This window comes from Molossus molossus, unplaced genomic scaffold (genome assembly GCF_014108415.1).
Source record: "Molossus molossus isolate mMolMol1 unplaced genomic scaffold, mMolMol1.p scaffold_m16_p_13, whole genome shotgun sequence".
In the NCBI taxonomy this organism is placed as follows: domain Eukaryota; kingdom Metazoa; phylum Chordata; class Mammalia; order Chiroptera; family Molossidae; genus Molossus; species Molossus molossus.
In genome coordinates, this window is record NW_023425348.1 from 60,652,174 (window position 1) to 60,670,007 (window position 17,834).

At 45.7% G+C, this 17,834-nt stretch overlaps 1 protein-coding gene and 1 non-coding gene across 2 annotated transcripts; both read right to left on the reverse strand.

The window, feature by feature from the left end:
* Positions 1–11,942: 11,942 nt before the first annotated feature.
* LOC118627960 (serum amyloid A-2 protein-like) lies at positions 11,943–14,509 on the reverse strand. The gene is made up of 3 exons (XM_036258547.1): positions 14,419–14,509; positions 12,502–12,640; positions 11,943–12,105 (listed from the first exon to the last, which is right to left on the reverse strand). Exons 1-3 carry the CDS (start codon positions 14,507–14,509, stop codon positions 11,943–11,945), a joined length of 393 nt encoding a protein of 130 aa, XP_036114440.1.
* Positions 14,510–16,046: 1,537 nt separating this feature from the next.
* On the reverse strand, positions 16,047–16,215 carry LOC118629200. Its single transcript, XR_004959433.1, has one exon. It is a non-coding gene; the product is annotated as a U1 spliceosomal RNA (small nuclear RNA).
* Positions 16,216–17,834: the final 1,619 nt, after the last annotated feature.

A 17,834-nucleotide genomic window follows, 5' to 3' on the forward strand; every position in this document is an offset into this window, starting at 1 on the left:
GTCCTTGGATCCTCTAACCATAATGGCCATCATTTTACTCTAAGTTTACTCTAGCTTCTAAGAAACTGCTTCTTTGGCAGGAAAACAAAAAGAAGTTATTTTAAGGAAAATATTATGCGGTGTGTAGCAGATACAGTCTTGCTGCAAGGAATGCCACCCTGTCCCTGAGCCTGTCATACATAGCCCCAAGCATGGCCAGTGCCTTCCAGAGCTCTGGGCTCCGGACCACATTTCTCTGGGGGCTCTGTCTGTGTGGGATCACAGGGTTCACGGCCGGCTCATTTCACAAGGACATTTCTCTGTCCTTCCCAGTTGTAACCGCCCTCTCCTCTCTTGGCTAAGCAATGTATTTTCCTCTTTTTCCTTTTATTTTCAACCTGAGATTCCATCAGTCCCTTCATTTCTGAGTGAATATACTGTGCCCACACCCTGGGGAGGCTTGTGTTATTCTCCACACTTTAGAAAGGCACAGGGTATGGTGCACCGGACAAGGCTCTTCACCCCCTTCAGACCTCTGGCCCCTTGCTTTCTCCAGCCACTGCTACAGTGGGGAGTTCCACGTGGCTTTGATCCTTCTCATGCCCACGCAGCCTGGCAGCACCTTGCGTTGAGTCGGCTCCGTGACTGTATGTCATGCTCAGGGAAACTCACTGGGCGCTCAGGTGTGCACAGCAATGACATGTCCGCAAGTGAACATAGGAGGGCCCACCCTTGGCAATGGAGATGGGAGCCAGTTGATCGATGCTCTTACCTGACTCCCGGGGTAGTGCCGAGGCACTTCTTACTCTGCTCCTCCCCCGGTTCCAGCCCCAGCTCTGGGGCCCTTACTCGTGGCCGGCTCTGTAATACGTGTTCATGCTGGCCTTGCTCTTGCCCTGTGTCACTGCCCAGTCTCACTTCTGCTCTCTGGGATGGTTTCCAAATAGAATAGCTGGGAACCTGGACTAAGAACTGTTGGGTAGCCCTGACCGGTTTGGCTCAGCCGTTAGAGCATCAGCCCACAGACCAGAAGGTCTCAGGTTCGGTTCCCACTAAGGGCACGTACCTCGGTTGTGGTTTGTCCCCGGCCCCAGTTGGCGTCGTGTGAGTGGCAACCATTCAGTGTGTCTCTCTCACATCGATGTTTCTCTCTCTCTCTTCCTCCCTCTCACCCTCCTGCTCTGTCTGAGGATAAATGCAAAAAAGTCCTCAGGTGAGGATTAAAAACAAAAACAAAAAAAATGTTGGGTTGTGGTGGGGAGGGGAAATGTTGAAATGGGAGAATTCTCCCTTTTTTTTTTTTTGAGGTTTTATTACCTAGACTTAACCTGTTACCCAAGATTAAGGGTCCATAAGGTAAGAATCAGTACTTCCCCAGCCATCACTGCAGGCTGGTTTTTCTCTCCTCCAAAGCTAATGCTTCCTTACTCTCCCCAACTCTGATGCCCGCAGATTCCCCACAGCTGAGCCCCTTGACCTCTCTATCTGCAGATGAACCTAGCTTATGACTTGGTGTACAAAATTGCCGCAACCTGCACAGCTAGTCAAACCAGACCTGGGGAGGGGTGACAGGAGACTAAGAAAGACACAGAGACATTATATAGAGAAAAGCTGGGGCCACGTGGGACACGGCTCTCTAACGGAGAAACAGTGACCCTGAGCTAGCTCAGCATGCTTATTATTTAGCAATAATGAAGTGGGGGGGGGGGAGTTTAAAAGTTTCATTATCTTCAACACCAGATGTTTCCACCGGCCTCTGAGCTCAAGGTCGAGACTGTCGATACATTCTTGCCCGCGGCTCAGAAGGCTCCTGCACGGGCCTTGCCAGCACACAGGATCAAGAGACCTTGGGTAGAATGCTCCTGGGTGAGCCCTGAAAACACCACAGGAGCAACAAGAGACCTTGGCTCAGCCGCCCTCCACAGAAAATACTGAAGGATCCTCAATCTCTAATCTCTAGGCAACCCCCAACCACAGCCTGGGTACAGGGGAGAATGGCAGGTCTCCGCCTACCCAATAGTGAGAGACCCAAAGGGCCTGGAGTATCAAGGGGATAGTCCAGGCAACCTGCTGGCAAAGTGGGTCCAGCAATTGGCACTACCTATGGCTTCAAGCCTCCGTAAGACCATAAGTTTAAGGAAAGATAGACAGAAGTGTACTATATAGAGTGGTATAAATATAAAAAGAAATTGACCCCACCCGGCCAGTGTGGCTCAGTGGATTGAGCAGCGTCCCATGGACTGAGAGGCCCCAGTTCAATTCCCAGTCAGGGCACACTTCCATGTTGCAGGCTCGATCCCCAGTGGGGGGCATGCAGGAGGCAACCGATCAATGTGTCTTTCTCAAGTCAAGGTTTCTCTCTCTTTCTCTCTCTCTAAAAAATCAACCAAAAGCCATTTTATTTATTTATTTTTTATCTTTATTGTTGAGTGTATTACAAATGTTCCTCATTTTCCCCCATTGACCCCCTCCTCCCCACTCCTGTCCCCCTCCTGCCTTTCCCCACACTGTTGTCTGTGTCCATTGGTTATGCATGTAAGTTCTTTGGTTTATTTCTTCCCACCCCTCAACCCCTTCCCTTTAAGGTTTGTCAGTCTAGCAACCAATTTGTACTTCTTAATCTCTTCACCTTTTTCACCCACTCCCCCAAACCCCCTCCCATCTGGCAACCAACAAAATGTTCTCTGTATCTATGAGAATGTTTCTGTTCTGCTTGTTCATTTTGTTTGTAGATTCAATTGTCATAGCTATGTATTCATTGCCATTTTGTTTGTTCATATTTTTGTTCTTCTCCTTCAAGAAGACCTTTCATCATTTCATATAATAACGGTTTGGTGGTGATGAACTCCTTTAGCTTTTCCTTGTCTGGGAAACTCTTTATTCGGCCATCGATTCTAAATGACAGCTTTGCAGAATAGAGTAATCTTGGTTGTAGGTTCTTGCTTTTTAGCACTCTGAATATTTCTTGCCCTCCCTTCTGGCTTGCAAAGTTTCTTTTGAGAAATCAGCTGACAGTCTTATGGGAACTCCCTTGTAGGTAACTAACTGCTTTTCTCTTGCTGCTCTTAAGATTCTCTCTTTGTCTTGAACCTTTTGCATTTTGATGATGATGTGTCTCGGTGTGGGCCTCTTGGGGTTCATCTTGTTTGGGACTCTCTGTGCTTCCTGGACATCTATGTCTGTTTCCTTCACCAAGTTAGGGAAGTTTTCTGCCACTGTTGTTTCCAATAGGTTTTTGATTTCTTGTTCTCTCTCTCCTCCTTCTGGCACCCCCAAGATGCGAATGTTGGCACGCTTGAAGTTGTCCCAGAGGCTCCTTACACTATCCTCATTTTTTTGGATTCTTTTTTCTTTTTGCTGTTCTGATTGGGTGTTTTTTGCTTCCTTATATTCCAAATCAGTGGTTTGCTTCTTGGCTTTACCTACTCTACTATTGAATCTGTGTAAATTATTCTTTATTTCAGTTAGTGCCTCCTTCATTTCTGACTGGTCCTTTTTTATGCTCTTGAGGCCCTCACTAAGTTTGCTGAGGTTCTCACTAAGTTCATTGGGCATCCTTATAAGCAGTGTTTTAAACTCAACATCTGTTAAATTGCTTATCTCCTTTCGCTTAATTCTTTTCCTGGGGTTTTGTTCTGTTCTTTCATTTGGGACCTGTTTCTTTGTCTCCTCATTTGGGCTGCCTCCCTGTGTTTGTTTCTGTGTATTACTTAACGAAGAGGTATGGGGCTAGCTGAGACCAGATGATGCTTGTTTGAAAGAATTTAGGAAAACCTGAAACAGGATCCAAGACAGGCCAATCCTATAGTTAACCAACTGGCAACAGCTTGGGTAGGCCTGAAAATTGGGTGGGGTGGGGCCTCAGGGAATCACCAGGGCGGGGCTACCAGTGTGAGCCAGGTTGCTGGAGTCCCAGATACTGCGGCTGTCTGTTGCCCCGAGCAAAGGCTCACCAAAGGAACAAAGGCCTCTGACTGCACGTCTGTCCCGGAGAAAGCCCCCTCTCCAGCCCTCGCTCCAATGCCAAACAGCTCAGTTCTTTCCTGTCTCTGGCGCCCTTCGAGCTGCCTCCCCTCCAATCTTAGAGGGAGAGAGTCCGATAAGTCCATGCGCGGGCCCTTTAAGAGGAGCTGCCTGGGGCTCCAGCCGCCTCAGCCTCCCTGAGCCTCAGTTCCCGCTGGTTTTTTAAGTCAGAGGTTATGGGGATTCTCTTCCTGATACTGGAACCCTGAGCGGGGAGCCCGGTGCGGGACAAGGACCCCTCAGTCCCCAGGGAGGACCTTCCCAGCCAAGGTGTCCTCCTGATTTTTATCTGCCACACGTGGGTGTGGGACCAGCCCATCCGCCTCTGCCCCTCCTACCATCTCAATGCCGCTGCTTCTTTAATTCTGTAGTTGTAGGACTTCCATTCAGCTTGATTTCAGGCGGGGTTTTTTTTGTTTTTGTTTTTTTATCCTCACCTGAGGACATTTTTCCATTTTTTGTTCAGGTAGAGTGGGAGGGGGAGAGAGGAAGAGAGAAACATTGATGTGAAAGGGACACATCGAGTGGCTGCCACCCGCATGACCAACCAGGGCCGGGGACAAACTGCAACCGAGGTACATGCCCTTAGCGCGAACCGAACCCGGGTCTCTTGGGACCGCAGGCCGACGCTCTAACCGCTGAGCCAAACCGGCCAGGGCAATTTCAGGCGGTTTTGAATGATGGTTGTTCTGTAGTTTAGTTGTAACTTTGATGTGATTGTGGGAGGACGCGAATACTGCATTTACCTCCCCGCCATCATTTTTCCTAATTCCCAAAAGCTATTTTTAAAAGAAAAAAAGAAACTGACCCCAACTCCTGTCCTCCCACTGTCCATGTCCTGGCTCTATCCTGCCCAGGCATTTTCCTCTCAGGACGGTGTATCATGTTCTTTCTGCATCATACCTTGGCTATGATTGGTTCCCCAGCAAGTCTGGAAGAACCAGAGGAGGTAGGTTGGGACTCGCGGTACCATCTGAATGGGGTAGATAAAATGTGAAGGAGAATCCAAGCTGTGACCAGGCGGAGGCTTCTTATGTGTCCGCGCTAATAAGCTACTCCCCTCAGAACAGGGAGGTGTCTTGCCTGGTGCATCTCTCCCCAAAACAATTCCATTACCAGTGGAGACTTTTCTCTCACTGGCCTATTAACTACAGTCCCTGTCAGATGACTAGGGAGTTCTATTATTATATATTAATACTTAATCCTTAAGGAAGTAGTGTAGGTTAAGTGAAGGGTCTCAAGCCAGACTGCTTGGGTTCAAATCCTGGCATTGCTGCTCACTAGCTCTGTGACTTTGAGCAAGTTACTCAATCTCTCTGCACCCCAGTTTCCTCATCTGAAAAGTGATCTACACTGTAGAGTTGTTGTGACACACTAAAAATAGTTTGATATCAATAAATGTTAGCTATTATTATTTTTATTTTTGAAATCCTCACCTGAGGATATTTTTCCATTTATCTTCAGATAGACTGAGGGGGAGAGAGAGAGAAAGAAACATCAATGTGAGAGAGACACATCAACTGGTTGCCTCTCTTACGACCCCGACAAGGGTCGGGTACCAAACTGCAATTGAGGTAGTATGTGGCCTTGACCGGAATCAAACCTGTGTCTCTGGTCCGCAGGTCAACACTCTAACCATGAGCTAAACCACCCAGGGTTATTTTTAAATATTCTTCTGGCCAATCTCAGTAACCCCTAATTTATTTTTTAACCAAAGCACAGTTAATATCAACATACAGATCCTGAAACAGATAGGGAGCCCAGAAATAAAGCCAGGCCTTTATGGTCAACTAATATTTGACAAAGAAGAAAAAACATACAATGGAGTAAAGACAGTCTATTCAATACATGGTGATGGGAATATTGGAAAGATACATGCAAAAAAATAAAACTAGACCACCTTCTTACACCACACACACGAATAAACTCAAAATGGATCAAAGACTTCAATGTAAGACTCGAAATCATAAAAATTCTAGAAGAAAACATAGATAGTAAAATCTCAGACATTTCTCATAGCAATATTTTTTTCTGACATAGCCCCTTGGGCAAGGGAAACAAAAGAAAAAATAAACAAATGGATCCACATCAAACTAAAATGTTTCTGCTCAGCGAAGGAAACTATGAACAAAATGAAAAGACAATCCACTTAATGTGAGAGCATATTTGCCAATGATACATCTGATAAGGAGTTAATAGCCAAAATTTGTAAAGACCTCAAACAACTCAACACAAAAGAAACAAGCAATCCAATTAAAAAATAGGTGAAACACCTGAATAAACACTTCTCCAAAGAGGACATACAGATGGCCAATACATATATGAAAACATGCTCTACATCCCTAATCATCAGAGAAATGCAAATTAAAACCACAATGAGATATCACCTCACACCTGTCAGAATGATTACCATCAATAAATCAACAAACAACAAGTTTGGCAAGAATGTGGAGAAAGGGGAACTCTTGTGCATTGTTCACGGGAATGCAGATTGGTGTAGCCACTGTGGAAAACAGTATGGAGTTCCCTCCAACAATTAAAAATTGTCTCGGCCCAGTGGCTCAGTCGCTTGGAATGTTGTCCAGTACACCAGAAAGGTTTCAGATTCAATTCCCAGTTAGGGCACATATGAGAGGCAACCGATCAATGTTTTTCTCTCATATCAATGTTTCTCTCTCTCTTTCTCTCTCTCTTTCTCCCTCCACCCCTCTTCCTCTATCTCTAAAATCAATAAATGTATCCTCTGGTGAAGAGTTTTGAAAAATTAAAAATGGAACTGCCTTATGACCCAGTGACTCCACTTCTGGGAATTTATTTAAAGAAATTAAAACGCTGATTCAAAAGAATATATGCACCCCTATGTTCATTGCAGTGTTATTTACAATAGTCAAGATTTGGAAATAGCCCAAGTGCCCATCAGTAGATGAGTGAATAAAAAAGCTGTGGTACATTTACACAATGGAATACTACTTGGCCGTAAAAAATAAGGAAATCTTACCTCTCAAGACAGCATGGATAGACCTAGGGGGTGTTATGCTAAGTGAAATAAACCAGTCAGAGAAACACAAGTACCATATGATTTCACTTATATGTGGAATCTAATGAACAGAATAAACAAACAAACAAACAAAATAGAAACAGACTAATAGATACAGAGAACAGATTGACAGCTGTCAGAAGGGAGGGTAATGGGGGCTGGGTGAAAAAAGTGAAGGGATTAAGCAAAAACAAAAAGCAAACACACACACACAAAACCTCATAGACAGAAAACAGTATGGTGATTATCAGAGAAAGGAGATGAGGGCAGGTAGAAGAGGGCAGAGGGGAGATAAATCGTGACAGAAGGAGACTAGACTATGGGTGGTTAACATACAATACAATATACAGACTATGTACTATAGAATTTTACACTTGAAACCTATTTAATTATTCAATGTAACCCCAATACATTCTATCAAAAGGTAGATTATAGCCCATCAACTAGTTTTTAAAAAGGTAGACACCACAATGCATTACTAAAATAAAATTATATATTCCTTGAATAGTGATACCAGAATCATCCTGTGGTTTTTCTAAGGCTAAGCCCTGGAATTCCACTAGGTTGCACTGAGAGACAGATTTCAGATGCTCAAAACTTACCACAAGGAAAAGTTCAAAGAAGGATTATGAACAGAAGGAATATTGAGTATATAATTTTTACATCGAAAGTCCCTCGTTTAAAGTTAATGAGATAAGATAGTATGACACCGCAGAAGCTACCTGTGCCCCTAACTCTGGTGGCACGCTCCTCCTTGCCTTTCTCCAAAGGTAGCCCCCATCCTAAACTTCGTGCTTATCACTCCCTTGCTTTTTAAATTTATTTTTTTTTAATGTTTATTCCTCATCCGAGGATATTTTTCCATTTATCATCAGACAGAGTGGGAGGGAGAGAGAGACACACGGAGTTCAGAAACATCGATGTGATAGAGCCACATGGACTGGTTGCCTCCTGCACGACCCAGCTGGGCCGGGACAAACCGCAATCAAGATACGTGCCTTTGACCAGAATCGAACTCGAGACTCTTTGGTCCGTGGGCCGACGCTCTAACCGCTGAGCCAAACCGGCTAGGGCTCCCTTGTTTTTTAAACATTGCTTTTATCACATGTGTGTAATCATAAACAATATATGGTAAGGTGTTTGCTTGTTTTTGAACTTTCTGTAAACAGAATTATATTGGACGGATTTACCAATCATAATTTGCCTATTTTGTTCAATGATAGGTTTTTTTAGGTAAGGGTATGTTGATGTCTTTTGTAGTCATTCTTTCATTTTCAGTGCTGAATAGTATTCCAAAGCATGAATATAACACAACTTATTTCAATATCTGGGTCGTTTCTTTTTTGCTATTACAAACAGGCTTGCTTTTAACAATCTCGTACACATGTCCTGGTGCAAGAGTTTCGATGGGTGGAATTGAATTTGATTGTGGTGAGTTTGGTTGATAATGCCAAGTTGTTTTTCCAAAACGTTTGTATTAATTTATGTTCTCGCCAGCAATGAGTGAGAAGTCTACTTGCTCCACATTCTAGGTCATACTTTTTATGTCAAGTTGGTGAGTGACAAATAGTATCATATTTAGTTTAAATGTGCTTCCTGATTATTAAGATTTACCATTTTCAAGATGATGAGACATTTGTGCTTGGTTTCCTTTTTCTCAGTTTCTTTTATCTTTTTTTAAATTATTATTGAAGGCCTTTATTTACTTAATACAAAGATTTTTTATTGTGTATATTGCAAATATCTTGTCCCAGTTTTTGGCTTTGATTTTCCCTCTCTTTTGACTTAACTTTTTATGAAAGTAGATGTATTTGGTTTTATTTTTAACAAACTCATAATTTCATAAAATTATAACATACAGCCATGTACTAATGCTATTTGGTGGTTTGTTTATTCTCTTTATCAAATTTTAGAACAACACGTTCTAACTCTAGCAAAGGTAAAACATGTCCAATAAGCTGTGCCCTTTTAAGTTCCATATGTTATTTTGATGAACATTAATTCTTAACTTTCTTGTGTGTGTTTTTTTAATTTGGAGCCATCTTTTACTGTAGACCATTATCTTATTCAGTGCTCTGATGACCAATTTCTGTAACCTAGTTAATGTATTTGCTCCAAATACAGAGTGTATAATTTATTGTTTAGCCATGTTTGCAAACATTGCAAGAGCTATACTTCATTTTTCTCTCAAACCAGAACGTTTTCTTTATAAGCTAGCACTTTTGTAAAGGATAAGAATTCTGTTTGGCTTCCCCCCCATCCCAATAGTCTTTGAAACTTTCACTGAGGTTCGAATGTAGAGCAGCCTCTGCCCTTCGGGAGTGGGCTACTCTGTGGATGCTGCAGCTGCCTCATACCAGCACAGCGGAGCCAGCCCCCTGCTAAACACTCAGGGAATGTTTGAACCAATTGTTAAATCATTGGCCATTTCAGACGAGCTATGTTGGGAGTATTTACACCGTGGAAATTGACAAACACTGTAACTCAGGGCTTTATATTTTTTTCTTCCAGAAAGCCAACTATTAGACATGTCCCAGCACATACCTAGGACTACTCCTTCTAATTCCAAGTTCCACAAATCCTTTCCTTTGTCCACTTAGGCAAAACCATTACAGTCCTCAGGAACAGCTTCTGAAAGTCTGAATTCCCCACTCTCCATCTTTCAGTTCATTCCGGGAGATTAAAAGAGAACATTACACTCAAACAAATGAAGAAATTATTTAATTATTGTGGATGCTGTTGAATCTATGTTTATATGGCTACATTTTCTTCCCAAGAAAACAAACATGGGGTGGGAAGGATGCCTACATCAGAAAAGAAATTTCTGCAGCAGCTCTGAGCTTCCAGAGCAGGACCTTTATCTATATATTTATCCTGTAGAGGGCAGCACCTCCCGGACTCTGAGGCAAGGCAGGAGTGGTTTCTGCTCTGGTGGCTCCTCACTCTTCCTGGTCCAGCACTGTGGGAAATCACTCTCCACTGGACTGCAAGTGTCATAAAGAAAGAAGCCCGACTTTCCTACAATCACATGAGTCTAACCCGACCAACTGTCAGACCTAGAAACAATCATTTAAGAGAACAGATGAGTCATGTCTCTCTTCCTAGCCATCTGCTGAAGGCTCCCGGTGAGACTCCACCAGCTTTCCCTTGATATCCACCCAGTGACTCTGGCAGAAGACACAGACTGAAAATAACAACAATAACTACAACATAATATGACACAAAGCCCCATAATTATTCTACCTTTCAGTGGAGGGGAGGGGGCATGATGGACTACAGAACATTCCCATGGCAGTAGACGGTCCGTGTTGCAGTAGAGAGAGGCCCGGCTTTAGAGTCAGAGAGAAATGGGTGTAAATCCAGGTTCCAGAACTCCAAGACTCTGTGGCCTTCGGTAAGTATATTCATTTCTGCAAACCTCCATTTCCCTCTTCTGAAACGGGACAGTAATTCCCAGGTAGCAGGGTAGTCGAGAGAATCATTGCTCATACAGCAGGTGCTCAAGTCTTGTTTACCTTCCCAGGGGCACCAGTGGACAATCTCAGCACAGACACGACTGTCGTAGCCTGGGGGACTGAACTCACACCAATAAATAGAAATGACCAAGCCCTTCCTTGAATTTCTGACATGGACACTGTGAGCCTGAACTTGCTGACCTTTATATTGGCCATGGGTTGGCTGGCAGAAACCTTGGTTGTGCTTTGGCAATCTGTTCATCTCCTCTTATAAGGACAGTAATCCTACCAGACCAGGACTCCACTCTTACGACCTCGTTTAATTTTAATTACTTCCTTAATCCAAATACAGCCATACTAGAAGTTAGGACATCAACATAAATTGAGGGTGGGGGACATAATTCAGTCCATAGTACTGCCTATTCCACACCTGGCTTCCAGGAGGTTCAGCAGCGTTCCACCTCCTGTCTCCAGGAACCAAGCGGCATTCCCGCAAGTTCAACTACATCCTGGATGGTTTCTGCCACGTTTCATTGGCACTACATGGAAAGTTCTTGTTTGTCAGCTCTGGCTTCTGACACTCGGTAATCTTTATCAGCCTTCCGTTGGGCTACAGACTTTCCAACAAGATCTAGATCTCAGCCTTGTGGGTCACCCTTTCTCAAATTTATTCCTTCTTGTATTCTTTGCTACTTAGCAGTTAATAATATTATTAATTAATGATCCTTGTATTAAAATTACTCTTCACTACCAACTCCACAATTAGAGCTAGTTAAGGTGAAGAAGCTGTAAGGAAATATTCACACGTGAGAGGGTGTTACATGTGCATTTAGGCTTGAAATGAGACAATAAAAAATAGAGTGGAAGAAAACTGCTTTGAGTCATTTCTTAGGTGGGCTGGACAGAAATCGGTTATTAATGGGATTTGCAGATGCTGCTGAGAAATGAACAGAAGATCAGGTGGCAGCTGCTGGAACAGGATCTCGTGGTCCTGTGTCCATGGCTGTATCCCCTGTCCCCACATCGAGACCACTGAGGGACAAAACTCAGAGCACTAAGACAACACCTAGGGGCAGAGAAAGTGACAGGACATGATGGACAGGGAGTGAAAAAGAGCAACAAAGTAACCAAGAAACAGGAGAGAGGAGCAGGTCCGACTCAGAGAAGGGTGGCTGCAGGGTGTCTCGGCTGTAAGACTCAGAGTGTGTCCCTGTACACAGACACACAGGCACCGGCTCGGCTTTTACCTAAGTGACCATCTATCACCCCGTGGCCCCAAATGAGTAGCCCTTATACCAAAAATAAACACAAGTTTTCAACATTGAACTTTTCAGCATTTATTAAACTGCTGTTATGTGCCCTCTGTCAGCATCTGGGGATGTACAAGTCAATGACCTGGTGTCCCTGCCCTCAGGGGCTCACAGGCCGTCTCCTGAGATCAGGGAAGATCAGTACTTGTCCGGCAGGCCGGGAGGTCTGTAGCGATTGGGGTCGTTGCCACTCCGGCCCCATCTGTTGGCCTCCTGATCGGCCTCCGAGTCCTTCACTCCATGGCCACTGTCTCCATATTTAAAAAGGTCAGTGACTCTCTGAGAAGCCTCTCTGGCATCGCTGGAATAGAGAAGAGCAGGTAGGAGGTGAATCAGGGGCTGATGAGAAACAGCCCACCCTCCCCACTGTCCCCTTTCCTAGGGATTAATGACCCTGACAGGAGCCAGGAAAGAGGCTAAACACTGACCCTGCCCAGCAAAGCCTCTCAGCCCCAGGTGATCCCCACACGCTGGGTGGACAGCACCCACGGTCCCCAGCCCACTCTCTCCTCCTGGGGACCGGCCCACAAGCCATTCTCTGGCTGCGCTGGTAGCCCAGCCCTGCGCTGCACATGGATGGAGACGGTGCACAGGTCGAACATGAGGAGCCCACAGCCTCCATGGGTCCTTCTCTAGGGCCTATACCCTCCTGATCCCCAAAGTCAGCCAAGCTCTGTTCTCCCAGGAGCCCTGTTACCTGAGCACTTCAGCAGCCCATACACCCCCAGGTCCCCTTTTAGCAGCGTCAAAGTTCCCCCGGGCGTGGAAGTATTTGTCTGAGTTTCTGTAATTGGCTTCTCTCATGTCAGAGTAGGCTCTCCACATGTCTTTGGCCCCTGGGAAGGAAAGGACAGGGCACAGACATCAGGTGAAATATCAGAGATCCATGACACCCCTTAGGGAAGAATCAGGGAATGGAAAATCTACCACTGACTCCGTTTCAGCCAGTGTTCACAGCACCCTGGAGACCTCAGGTTGAGAAGAACATTCTCCAAGCCAAGTTGGCTTCTCCAGGTGACTCTAACGAGAGTCATTTAGGCGGGAGCACAGCTGTGTTGTAGCTGGTGGTCTGATCCCTGTCATGCTGTCTATGGGGTCCAGCTCACTTAGGCCTCTAGGACACATGTTTAAAGGAGAGAAAGGAGGTGTCAATACAGAACAGGATTTCTGAACTTCAGCACTACTGAAATTTGAGGCTAGAGAAACCCTTCTCGTTCCGGGCCTTCCTAGTCCTGTAGGATGCTCACCAGCATCCCCGCATCTCTGCCCACTAGATGCAGGCAGCATATCGCCCAGTGTGACAACCAAAATTGTTTCACATGCTGGGCACAGCCCCGGGGCACCAGGTTCCTCAGGATCCAGAACCTCTGGGATGGAGTGGAGCTACATAGGACCATTCAGGGGACTCGGTGGGTGAGGTGGGGACATGGGAAGCAGATTCTGAGAAAGGCACACAAATAGCTCTTCTGCCTGATGCCTAAGAAGTGCAGTCTTGCAGGCAGAATGCGTGTCATGGTGACTTGAGTCCCCCTGAGGGTTAGGGGCATAAATGGCATCTGGAAACTTGCTAAGCAGACTGGGGCGCTGCCCTGAGCGAGCAGGCGCTAGAGCACTGTCCTGTTCCCAGCTCGGCTGCGCTTCCTCATCACCTGGGGGATTTTGAAAGTCCGATGCCCCATCTCAGGCCAGTCACCTCAGGCTCTCTGGGGGTGGCTCTCAGGCCTCACCAGTTTTCAATGCTGTCCAGGTGATTCCAGGGTGTAGCTGAGATTGATAACCACCCAGCGGTAGAAAGTGGTACTCAGACACGTCTACCTGGCTCATCTGTGGCCTCACGCACAGCTGGGTTCAGACTCTGCTCTGACACCTGCTGACTGGCAGGTAGTCCCTGGTCAACAGACTCAGCTGCTCTAAGCCTCAGCTGCCTGCCTACCCAGCTCTTCTCCACGTAAGTTGGGTGACCCACCGTCCCAGCTTGACCAGACTGTCCCTGTTTGCCTGGAATTGTCCCAGTTAGCAATGAAAATGCCATGGAAAACTGCTCAGACCTGGGCAAACCAGGAGAGGTGGTCACCCTAAATCTCATGAACCCGCTGAGCTGCTAGAGGGGGCTTCATGGATGCTGCCAGTTCCCCTTGGTCAGTCAAAAGGCTGGAAATGGGTAGCAAACAGACTAGAGCAGGGACAGGGTCACAGTCTGTAGGAAGTTCCAGCAAGAGCTGAGCTGCAGGTCTCTCTAAACTAGCCAATCAGGACATGGAAGGGGCGGGGGTAGAAAGCCAGAAAGACAGGGAGAGAGGAGGAGATGAAAAGGTGGATAGCTTTAATCATACTTTGTGCAGTTTGAGCTGAGGGAAATTTTATACCATTTCAAGACTTATTCTGTGTCTTCTAGTCACACTTACCTTTCAGCTGGGAACCACGATTGTTCCTTCCCTAGCAACTGACTCAGATAAATCCTGGGGTTTCCATCTGTTTGATGAAGAGCTCTCCAAACACCTGGCACATTCTAGCACATCGGGCAACACAACCTCAGACAGTCGCCCCAACCCTGAAGGGCACTCAGGGCGAATCCTAGTGGCCATGGATGCCATCCCCCCTCCAGCGACTTTACCTCCATAAGCCTCGCCGAGGAATGAAAACCAGCCCTGGCTGCTGACCCCCAGGACCAAGGAGCAGAACACGAGGCCTGTGCACAGCTTCATGGTGCTGAAATGAAAGGGGAGGGTCAGGGAGACAGGGCAAGGCTGCCACCCTCCTTTCCATTTGTTCTCACGAGACGCTGGTGTCCATCTCGGAAGCGGTGCAGTAGGGCCTCACCCAGCCACGGGCCTCGGTTCTGAACCACCCACTCTGAACCTAGGACTGTCTAAGAGGTCACCAAGGTGGCGTTGATGGAGGAACAGGGCAGTTAGGACCAAACTGACCCTCCTGAGTCAGCCTGTAGGTAATCAGAAAGCATTTACCCCGTGCTACTCAGCCAGCACAGACCTCATACACAAATGCTACACAGAATAATTAGTTTGCAATGAATTTACAATCTTGCTGAAAGAGAAAACAGAGTAAGTTTTCAGAGCAATCACTCCCTGGAGTGGTCCCTCACCTGATTTCTGGTGGAGAGAGCTGCTGGTCCCTGCCTGCTGGGGACAGGTGGCTGCTATATATGTGTACTGAGACCTCCCTGCTGGGGTCATGGGGGGGTGGGGGGGCCGACAGCCAGACTTTGCACACGGGGACCGTACCTCCAGGTCATTTCCCTAAAAAGGTACAAAGGAACACTTACTGGACAGCAGTGGTTGTTTTCATGCACAGGTTGTTTCCCCATTGTGCAACCGTAGACCTGCCCTGGCCTGGCAGCCAGGGGTCAGGGGACCACTGTGCTGTCAGAGTTGAAGGGGCTGAGGCAGGGCCACCTGGGCTGCGGAGAGGAGGGGTGTGGAGCACCAGGATGGGGCACCCAGGCTGCTGGAAGCTATGCAGTTAGAGGACGTCTCCTCCAGCCAGGACCTTGCTTTACTGGTCATTTCCTCAGGATAGTCCCTGCTGGGCCAGATGGCAGATGTGTCAGAAATGAGATCCCTTTGAGTTCATGCCTAAAGCCTTTGAGTGTCAAAAGGGACAGGCTAGCTCACCAAAGGCTGGTTGCCCTGGAAGGCTGCTTCCTGCATTCTGTCTGCACATGCTCAGCTCTCAGCTCCAGGACACAGAGCAGCCTGCTCAGCTGGCTCAGGCACTGAGGAAGTGTATTATCTAATCTGGTCTCTTTATTTTATTACTGGAACTCTGTATGCTGATGGATGGTTACTAGAGTTAAGGAGTGATCACCTTGTAAGTTATATAAATGTCAAATCACTATGTTGTACACCTGAAACTAATATAATATTGTATGTCAATTTTACTGTCATTTTAAAAATGCTTAATTAAAAAAAATAATTATCTGGCTTCTTTATTGGGGGCAATCAAGTGGATCGGCTCTGCTTCCCCTCACCCAATCCTGGAGACACCTCCTATAGGCATGGAATTGTTTAGATGCCAGGAACTGTCAAGGCCCAGGGCAGGCTGCTCTAATGTATCTCATAATGGTGTATTGATTCCTCTTAATGAAAGGTACTTGACAAGCAGCCAACGCAAGAAGGGCACGTCAACCCTGCCTTGTCTCCCTGAATGCAGGAGATAAATCGCCCCTGTGCATGGTGCCCTCCTTGCTCCAGGGGGCTGAGAGAGACACTTATGGCCAGAGTTAAGGAGAGCCTCTATATACCAACCTAGTCTCCCACTACTACAGATTATGCACTCGAGTTTCCCACATTTGGGGAAATCTCAGGGGTCAGCACATCCAGGGTGCAATGGACAAGCCTAGGCCTGGGTAAACCACCAACCTTATTACTTCCTTACTAAACAAGCTCAAATTTTACTTAGATACCTCACTAATGCGGACCAAAACCTAAACTTCTTTGTCCTGTCAGATCTTCACCGATTTATTGTTTCTTTGTCCAAAAAGTATAAAAACCTGGCTGGTTCAATCACTTGTCTGAACATCATTTATGATCTCTCACGTCCACATATTAAATTTGTTTTTCTCCTGTTCATCGGGTCTTATGCCAATTTTATTACTAGTTCCGCCATAAGAATCAAGAGGGGTAGGGAGGGACTTTCCCCCTCCCTAATATAAAAGGACAGAGGGAGGTAAGATCTGTTATGGGAAAATAGCAGCCTGACTGCACAAGTGCCAGGGGAATAGCGGGCAGAACTCTTTGCCTCCTGTACTTTCCTGAGGGTGGGGGCATGGGGAGCCACTATCTGTCTTCTTGTCACTGTGAGTCAAAAATATCAGCAGTGTCAGCCCAGTGAGACCTACATATATGAGGCCTGTATATATACTGTATACTATACTGTATAGAAATAGAGCCACACCCAGCCAGTGTGGCTCAGTGGTTGAACATCAACCCATGCACCAAGAGGTCACTGGTTCAATTCCCAGTCAGGGCACATGCCCAGGTTGTGGGCCCAATCCCCAGTGGGGGGCATGCAGGAGGCAACCAGTCGATGTTCTCTCTCATCGATGTTTCTATCTCTCTGTCCCTCTCCCTTCCTCTCTCTCTAAAATCAATAAAGAAAAGAAAAGGAATAGAGCCCCCAACTCTGAAGAGACAATATCTCTTGTGCCTCATTCTGACTCAAACATTCCAGAAAGAGAATCCTGGACACTCTAGTTCAGCCTAAACAAATTGGCTTTGTTCTAAGCTGTCTAAAGACAAACTGAAGAGAAAGGTTGATCTGCCTGAAACCAAATGAAGTTTATTCTTATTTCTTCCCTTTGCCTGATATTTTTTGGACTAGCCAGCAAGTATATTCTTTTTGACTCTCAACTCCCTTCTCGTTTAGTCAACTATTACCTTGTTATTTGCCATTGTTTGAGATACAGAGTCTCAAACTCTCAAACTGTTGGTTTGAATAAGAAATGCAGCATATGGAGAAGAGAGATATGCCAAGATTTTCTTTGACTTTACAAACATTTCTTATATGTACTTATACCATTTGGGAACAGAAGATGTTAATTACATCCAGTAGAACATTATTACCAGGGCAACAAATCATCGGTTGAGACAACCAAGCTGACTGCTTTTTTGAGATTAAAAATACAGAAAATGTGAAGAATTTCTGAAGTCCATTTGCCTTATAAGACTATTTAAAAAAAAAAATGTTCCAAGAACCAACTTTAGTTTAAATGAGTTAAAATTAACAACGAAAACATGCTTATCACTCTATCTGGTATGTAAGAGGCACTCATCCATCACTTGATTCATTCTGCGGGCACCTGCCGAGCTATTCGTACACACCAGCACTCCTCCGTGTGCTGTGATGTCTCCAGCCTCATGATGTCTGTGTTGTAGTGATCAATCCATCAGTATATAACACAAAATTACGACAGCCATCATTATCTAAATGGAATCCACTCCTGACCATGTGTTAGGTAGCAATTGATTTTAGGGGGTCAGAGGTAGCAAATTTTCAGTAATAAATTATTTT